The sequence below is a fragment of the Nestor notabilis genome, unplaced genomic scaffold (assembly GCF_000696875.1).
Source record: "Nestor notabilis isolate BGI_N333 unplaced genomic scaffold, ASM69687v1 scaffold27791, whole genome shotgun sequence".
Taxonomy (NCBI): domain Eukaryota; kingdom Metazoa; phylum Chordata; class Aves; order Psittaciformes; family Psittacidae; genus Nestor; species Nestor notabilis.
In genome coordinates, this window is record NW_009913788.1 from 18,596 (window position 1) to 27,810 (window position 9,215).

Genomic DNA, 9,215 nt, shown 5'->3' on the forward strand with positions numbered 1-9,215 from the left:
GCAGGATGCTCTGAGAGCAAGTGGGCACTGGAAACCCCTCTGGGGGAACTCACACATTGCTAAATCATCACCTCAAACAGGCAGAGGCACCACTCATCCTCTGAATCACACACATTGCTGCTGCGCCCACCTGGATGAGGTTCATGCCGACAAACCAGAGGAAGTTGCGATGCCGGGAGAGCTGCTGGAGATACTCTGCCAGGGTGATCCTCTTCTCCGGGGGGACGGATAGTTTCTCAATGTACAGCCTAAAGGGAGAGGAGACAAAGCAACCGTAAATCCCTCACACCAAGCAGGGGAGAGCCCACAAGCTCTCCCTTTGTAAATGCAGAGCTGCCTCTCCTCAGCTCCCATCCCAACCATCTCTCTGCCTGGATCAAATCAAAACAGTAAAGCCTACACCAGTTTGCTTTGTTTGCTTATTGCTAGCAAGAACTACAGGAAACAGGTCTCTCAAAGAACATTTGTCTTCCAAACCCAAAATTAAGGCTACTGTCCATAGAAGCACCCTCCTCTTATTAGCCATTCTACTACACATACACTCCTCTTCCAGATCCCTGCAGCTAGCTCACCTGGCACATCTCATCAAGATCTGCTGTGTTACTGCAGCATAATGCTGGCAGCTTATAACAAGAGATGACAAGTGACGCAGCCCAAAGAAAAGCAAGGGAGCTGAATGGGGAAAACCAGCTGCGTCCTGGCTACCAACAGCCCAGCCACCATCAGGTAGCTAAAACGAGCAAAAAGGGAAGAGACATTCACTTGTCCCACTCCAGAGGGAATGGGCAGCAAGGTGGCTTCATGCTCAAGCAGGAATGCTGTCATGATAAGCTGCTTCTGATATTTTGCCACTCACAGGCCTCACTGGGTGCTCTAGATATTAACTCATTTCATGCTCCAAACAGTGAATGGCCATACAGCAGGTCAGGGCTCTGCCTCCAGTTTGGGCCAGGGGTGTCACGAGATAGTTTTGTCGTATTTAGGAGCCAATGTGACAGAGGTGATTCTGAAAACTGTATCAACAGACAAGAACGACAGAGGATTAACACAAGTTTGCCTCGTCCTGGATCTTTCCACAGATGTAGTTTGCTGCAGTGTGTAACAGAACTCTACAGATCTATGCCAGGCCCTGGTCCCTGCTGCAGATTTGATGACACTTACTCTTTTAGGGTTGATTCCTGGTCCCATTTTGCTTTCCCACCAGCCTCAAAGCGCTGGCGGAGCAGCTGTGTGGACAGGGTAAAGCCAGCGATGGAGCAGAGGGCCAGCAGGACACAAAATATGCGAAAGGAAAAGAAGTCCTCTTTGTTCCACACTGCATAGGACATGAAGACAGAGAGAGAGCCTATGGCACTAAAGAGGGAGCAGTAGAAGTTGAGGCTAGTCCTGTCTTTTGCTGAAACAGCCAGGTCTGCGAGCAAGGCGTTGTGATGGAGGTCGACCATGGTGAGGAAGCTGTCATACATGCAAAGGCAAAGCAGGAACTGCAAACCAGGATGAGCCCAGGCAACCCAGAAAGCCAGGAAAGAGATGGCAAAGAGGGGGCCATTGTGGCTTAGTGCCTTGAGTCTCTTCAGAACTACTTCGGGGGAGGAAATTTCTGCTCCTGGCCTGCAACAGAAGACAAAAACTTTAGACACCTGAAAAAAACTCTGCATGAGCTCTCCCTCTCCTGAGGAAGTGGTGTAAGTAGCATAGACACAAATTCAGCTTTTGCTTATATAACAAGCACCCACATCAGATGCTTTCTCAACTAATACGTGAATACACTGAAAATATGGGTTTAAGAAGGCCAAAAAGCATGAAGGGATAGTTTTTCTTCAGAGCAAGTCTTCCTGATAGTGCTGCACTGTCTGTGCTTTGCACCACATAAGTGATTTCAATGAGCACTTAAAGTTTTTATTAGTTGCAGGAAGCTACACTATGATTTTCATTAAAAGCTTGATGTAAATACATGAGAAATGCTAATGGCCAACAGTGATCCATCATACAGGGAGTTTGGGAACAACTGGCCTCAGGCATTCCAGTGGAAGTAATTGTCCTTTCCCCCTGTGTCTCCCGAACCATGTACAGACACTCTCCAACACCCCACTACGAGGTTTGCTCATACAGCAGGGGCTTGAGATTTCAGACACCTGTATTTTAAGCTCTGTACCACTCATATGATTGTTAAGGATTACGGTCACATATACCAGATAACTGTGTGACAGCCGAGTCCTGAAATAACATGCAGAGTACTGAACATCAAAGATGCCAGGAAAAGAAGGTATTTAAGAGCTCCATGCCTCAGGAACTATTCCTACACCCTCATTTTAAAGCTGCCAATTTCACGTCATCTCCCCCAGAGACTAAACAATTCCTCAGCCTCTGCTGGAAGCGGGAGCTAACTTACTGCTGTGTGCTAAGGAACACTCGGTCGCTCAGCCAGCCAAACAGAGGGTCATTGAGGCTGTTCCAGATCAGAAACACTGTCTAGGAAAGAAAACAGGACAGTGAAACAAAACACAAGACAGCTCCTGTCAGTTGTGTTACTGAAGCAAGCAGTGCTGAACTGGCACAGTGAAAAACTGGCAGGAACCATCCCAGCACACCTTTCCTGCCCCACACCACGGGATGCTTCTTCTGTCTGGGGCAACTGCCAGATTTAACGCAGCAGGGCCAGTGGTTTTCACTGTTGTGAAACACCCCAATATCCCTAAGGAAAGGCAGTCTTAAGAACAAAGTCTCTGGGTTTTCTATCCCAGCCTGTTCTATCTTCATACGAGTGGGAAACCCTGAAAAGTCCAAGTCAGCACTTGGAAGGCTCCCTTTGCAAAGGGGAACACTGTTATTGCTGCTAATGCTCTTCACACTTGTAAGCAAGAAGCAGGTTTGGTTTCACAATTTCTTCCTTAAGAAGGCAGAAGCCTATGGAAAAAACTAACCTCTCCAATCCAAAAGGACAGTTTATCAATCTTGTAAACAGAGACAAAAGTGTCCACGTAGTACAGGAGGAACACGTTGTGCAAAATGGAAACAAACAGCGACAGGGACCCATAGATCACTGCAGTGGGCAAATGGAAAAGACAAGCCACGAGTCGCAACCCCATGTCGGTGCAGTCAGCGTTCAGCTCCCTGGATCACCTCCATTTCAGATGGGATGTCTTATCCCAACACCTGCGACATCTTTTTTGGGGCCAATCCATTGTTTCTCCTACAGGAAAATAAAACAAAATTAAATTAAATCAGGTTCAATTTCTTCAAATGAATTAACAGTTGAACCAAATGAATTGGTCAGTCTTTACCTGCAGAGATCAGAATTCATATTGCTTTGAGGAACCATTCAAAAGTGGATTGGAGGGGGTTTAAGAGACTAAAAGCTGTCTGCTGCACTTAAGCTGTTTCATTAAGCTGAGGCCAGGCTGTGGGCTCCCACAGGTACACCTGTCTCCTCACAACCAGGCTGCCCTTTCCTTTACCCTGTGATGCTCTTCGTCATTCCCACAAGTAGCTTTCCAGCTCTTCACAGGAGGAATCAAGCTAGAGAGCTGCAAACAACAAAGCAGCTTTCAGAAAACACACCTCATCACTGACAGTTTTAGGTACCAGTGTACATTTTTAGCCGCATAAAAATGTCAACAGCTATGATGTAACCTCACACACAGGCTGCTTTCCCCAGGCAGTCACAGCTGACTGCAACTGGGCTGGCTCAGACAGGAGATATTTATGGCAAGCAGTGTTGCTGCTTCGTGGCATGAAAAGACACAACCAGAACACGATGGCATGCAGCAGACATGCTGGCAGCATGTGAGAAAGGCAACCAGAAGTTGTTTAGCAGCTGTCCAGCTCATCTTAGAGTGGCATGAATTTTAGGGTCAGTGTCTGAAATAAAGATGCTTTGGCTGGACAGAAATACGCATGGAAATAAAACAAGTGGAAAAGCACAAGTCGCTGTATGTTCACACAGGGATGAGGTATAAGGGGACTCCTTGGGCTGGCAGTGACTGGAGCTTGCAGCCAGGAGATGGCTCCATCGTCCTCCCACCATGGACTCTAGTGCTTCAGACCGAGCCCCTTCTCACGCTCAAGTTGCTGCAGACCAAAGGCAGAACACAGGCACTTCTTCCGAGGCACGTATGTATCTGGTGAGATGTCAAGGGTTCTTAAATCAGTGTAAGCCAGCTTCTCCAGCCCCTGCCATCATAAGAAGCCCTGTTCACAGCATACACGTGATGGGTGACAACAAGGTCACTATGTTAACACTGTCAAAAGCAAGTTAAAGGGCTGGAAGTCACTCTGTTTCAGCCCTCCAGGGTCTGCATTCACCCTACTCAGACACATTATGGGGACTTCACAACAGAGGATAAGAATGAGCACATCAAAAACGGGAAACTGTGCACCAAGCCAGCCTTCTTGGGCTTGCAACATCAGCTGCATCAAGTCCAAGCAGAAGATCAAGGGGAAGGATAAACAGCTGGGTATGAAACCTCATGAAACACCAGTCCCATTCAGCATTTCCCAGAAGCCATGAGTCTGACCACTTCTAGGCAAGATCAGAAAAGCAAAAATAACCATTGGCTCTGCCTAGACCAAGGAATTCCTCATAACTAGCTCAGAAGGATTAGGAACAGCATTTGTGCCAATCAATTGCATCACTAGACTGAAACTGCACATTGACTCCACTCGCAGCCAAAGCACTAGACCTCAGTTGGATCCAACTGCAGAGCCCTCGTGGAGCTAAGCCACCGTTCCACATCCCCACCATGCCAAAACCCATGACCAGATAAAAGGAAGACACTGCTTGGAGGGGAATTCAGACAGACAATGAACTTTTATAGGTGTAATTAAAGACAGATAAGCCTCAAGGGGAAATTGCATTTTGTATGGTCATGAATTGAAAAGGAATCAAGAATCTGTGATGTATAAAGATAAAGCAGAAGGGAGAGCTAAGCCAACTGACCCACCGATGAGTCCTCTGTCTCTCACCAAGAGCCTTCCGCAGACAGCTGGCTCAATGGCAGATGAAGCCACCAGAGTGTTGGGCAACTCATGAACGGGATGGAGAACAAGCAGACAGCACCATTTTGCACAATATGAAACTGCAGGGTATCCAGACCTTGACCACTGCATGTATATCCAACCTCACTACAAACTTCCTAAGACACACAAATGAGGGAGAACAAAGAAAGGCAACTAGTGGGATCAAGGCACTTAGGCAGCTGCCCGCTGAGGAAAGACTAAGCAGCTGGGACTCTTCAGGTGGAGAGGAAAGGTTGAAGGGAGACACAACCGAGGTTTATATCCCATGTGCAGTAGATATGGTGAAGGTGGAAGTGCTGTGTGCCAGGGCACAAGAACTGGGAGCACACACTGTAACCAGCAGGAAATCAGCTTAAAGCACATGAAAATACTCCTTTAACTGGCAGGTAGCAAACATCTGACATTTGCTGCCGAAGCAGGTTCAAAGGATTGGACAATTTAATGGAAAATAGCTGTACACAGACAGCTACTAAAGGGAACAGGCAGGGAAATCTCCTCCAGCATCCTGAATCCCAGGGCTGTGCAAACTAAGGGCAGACAAGTGGAAAGGCCACAGGCAGTGGCCAGGTTCATGTGCTTGCCTCCTAAACAGCATCTCCTGCTGCAGCCGTGGGGCAGAACATGGGGTGAGACAGACCAGTGGTCTGATCCACAAAGGCAATTCTTAACCTGACTTCACTACCCAAATCCTGTTTGAACGTAAAGGCTTTCAATGCTTGCTCCTTAGTGCTGCACTTCACACTGTACCCACCCAAATGATGCTTCACTAAGCACATGTTGCACAAACCACAGCTGCTGAAGTTTATGGAGACACCTCATTTTGAATGTTTAAAGAATGTGAAGTTGCACTTCCCCTCCTTCTTCTCCCTCGTCACTCCCTCACAGATGTGCAACCCCTCCAGCCAGCTGACATTTGTAAGTGATTTCACTTCACTGGGATAGCTGTTAAGTCACTTTATATATATTTCGCTCCCCTCTCCCCATCTGCAAATGTGCAGATGAAAAGAAACAAATCATAGTTGTCTGTAAAAAGTAGATTTTGCTTCTACATCCAAAGCACTGTGTTATTTAAGCTTGCCACACTGGTATTTTCATAACCTTTTCCTTGGGATGGAGAATTACTCAAGGAGTATGTCAGAACTTTTCAACATTAGGCTTTTAAGTAGTAATGGGAAAAGGAGCTGCAGGAGGGAATAGCTATCATTCATTCACACTGAACTTCTAAGGCACAGTCATAAAGCAGCAAGCTTGTAAATTAGAAAGCAACTAGCCTTTATTTGAGAACCTTCCACCTCCGCATCTGACATCTGGCTCCTGCCAGTGACGTTTGCAGATGTTATCTTTTGGAGAAGGATGTTTGAATAGTGGCTACCAGGAAAGAACCGGTTTTGTTTGAGTGCTGGCATATGGCGGCTGGAAACACACCACAGTTTGGGGCTCGAACATCTGCTCTAACTTCCTTGCCAGCTCACAGCTGGATTCACAAGTCATTGTGTCCCATGGCGATTCGGCAACCCTTTGGCCTTGCAACAAGGCTGAGCTCCAGCCTTCCACAGCTGAAGTCACTTGTACTGAGTTAGCAGCAGAGCTCTGTATGTGAATCTTGGCCCAAGTCTGTCTTTTAAGCAGGGCCAGATAATTCCTATATGCTGAAGTTGTCACTCAGGAACCTGATACAGTCATCTGCAAACCTGACCACAGCAACAGGATGACCCTCCCATTCATTCCCCACTATGTGGGTAATGCAGGCTGGAATATCCCAAGTAATACTTCATGCTATGTCTGGGCTTGCTCCAGCCATCAATATGCTGCCTAAGCTGCATATTCTGGGTTTTGTGTGGCTTACTAGCTGAAGCAGAGAGCCAGATAAATACACCAGCTCTGTGTGTCTGCATCTGCAACACAATAAATCCACCAGCTGGATAAGCAACCCAAGAGGGGACACTATTTCCAGACATTCGTCATGGCCAGACAGGACTGGGCTTGCTGACAGTCCAGCCCCATGCACAGGGAAGCTGGGCTGGAGCTGCACCCATGGAACAGCTGATGCTGTGCCTGGTGCTGGGCACACCAATTCCTCACAGACTTTACAAGCGACATTTTCAGCCAGAGGAAACAGTCACAGATGTCTCCATCTGGTCAGGTTTATCCATCAGTGATTAATCTGTTTTGTGAGCACAGAGCAGGTTCAGCATGCTCCTTCCCACCCTGCACATGGTACCTCCAAAGCACAGACACCTCACCCCATGGAGCTACTTAGATTCTGCAGGACTCTGTTCAGTTAGAAGGCACATGCCTCCACAGAGCTATTTCGCAGTGAGACTGAAAGTTTCATTCTCTCTATTGGTCCCTCCAAATGGTCTCTCCATTTAGACCAAAAAAAGTCTCAAAATCCTATTCCTATCCCAGGAAAACTCCTACCTAAACAATCCTGCACAAAAATTAGGCTCCTCTGACCAAACTTTGACCCTGTGCACCCTCTTAGAGGTAAATGTTTCCAAGACACTCAGTTTCTCCATGTAACACTTCCGAAAACCTAACACCACATTGCCCCAGATAATCCACTAGAGATTCTTGAGGGAACACCAAACGTGTCCCACGTGAAACATTAACAGACTCCCCAACAGCAGCCTGGTATCGAAAGGTAAAGCAATGAAGCCTTTGAAAACCTGATACCACCTGGATCAGACAAGGAAACAGACCACTTTGAAGAGGCCATGAGGGTGTTTCCCAGTACTGTTTACCAATTCAACAATCACAGATGCTTCCACATCCTGAGAGGTTTGGTAACACCCTTCTTATTCCAGGCAATCGTGTTTCCATCAGGTTCTTCCACCACTCCTGCAGAGCTCATACATGTAAACTGAACTGCCACACAAGTGACACTTAACATCTTAAGCCAGCTGGTAGTTTGTGCAGAGCTGTGTTCCAGCAGAGCAATCTCATTAAATCAGATCTCATTCCCTAATGAGATTATGAGGTTCATTAATAGAGGTAAATGTGTAGATCTCCAAGACCTGGAACTTGGTAAGGCATTTAACAGCACATGGCATCCCTTTCTTAAACAATTCATTGTTTTACAGTGTAAGGAAGGTGTTGGATGTATTAAAAACTGTTTCCCCATGATGTTACCGTCATTACAAGCTCTAACCTTGTAGTGTACTTCACAGGACTGGTACAGGAACCATTGCCAGGTAACTCTGCCCAAAAATTACGAATTTGGAAGTACCTATGAAACCCTGATTGAAAATAACCTCCCAAGACTGGAATCACAGAAGCTAGAAGACAGGATTGCTGCACAGATACTGCCTGTTCTTGCTAAGACTCAATAGGTAGCATCGGATGAGAAGAACTTGTTACCACTGTGCCCAAGTGCAGCAACCAGGAGTTTCTACTATCCCATCTCCACCTTCTCACCAGGGAGACCCGTCACCTCTGCAAACCTTTGAAAGCCAAAGCCCACTCCAGTGCCCCAGCTGCAGCCACAGGGCCACATGCCACTAACCAAGGGCTGAGGGAAGCCCAGCCATAGTGGCCACCAAAGATCTCTGTGGCATTTAGGCCTGAAAAACATCCCTAGGTCCCCAGCCAAAGCAGCCAACATCCCATGAGCAGGAAAGGAACGCAGGGAGCCAGGCAATGCCATCCAGAGATGGGGATGCCATTTCTTTGGCCACTGAGAGGACAAGCCCAAGCAGTGGTGCCACCGCAGCGCCCCATCCGCAGGGTCTCCCTGCTGAGGCGAGGTCCGGCAGGGCACAGCCACTGTCGCTGGTGGGCTCCCGCTTATGCTCCATGGCATTGGCGGGCCCGTTTGGGGTTATGCTGTCAGGTGTGACAGGGACATGGGAGCCAGAGCCCCGCTCCACACCTCCAGGTACGGTGGGGCAATGCCAGAGACACCTCTCCTTGCCGGGACCCTGCGAGGAGAGCGAAGCGGGGCGGCAGACCCCTGCCGGCTCCAGAGCGGGGACAGAAGGGCTGAGGCCGCTGCCCACAGGCACTGACAGCAGGGAGGGAAAGCACACCCCTGGCCCATATGGTACCGTCCAGAGTAACGGGGGGATGTACATGCCAGGGCTCTACCAATGCAGGGACGGGGGGAACTCCTCACCCCACACAGGCAGCCCCACTACAGGGGGGAATCCTCATCCCAGCCGGACTGCCCCACTGCATTGAGGGGGGTCTCCTCCACC

At 48.2% G+C, this 9,215-nt stretch overlaps 1 protein-coding gene across 1 annotated transcript in view; it reads right to left on the reverse strand.

Moving 5' to 3' along the window:
• Positions 1 to 3,197, reverse strand: part of TMEM180 (transmembrane protein 180) — a 6,232-nt gene extending 3,035 nt beyond the window's left edge. The window contains exons 1-4 of the mRNA XM_010023359.1: positions 2,925 to 3,197; positions 2,393 to 2,472; positions 1,162 to 1,611; positions 131 to 248 (exon numbers count right to left, since the gene is read on the reverse strand). Of these exons, the coding sequence (XP_010021661.1) occupies positions 131 to 248; positions 1,162 to 1,611; positions 2,393 to 2,472; positions 2,925 to 3,089 (813 nt within the window). The 5' untranslated portion in view covers positions 3,090 to 3,197. The remainder of the gene's footprint in view (positions 1 to 130; positions 249 to 1,161; positions 1,612 to 2,392; positions 2,473 to 2,924) is intronic.
• Between the last annotated feature and the right edge of the window lie 6,018 nt (positions 3,198 to 9,215).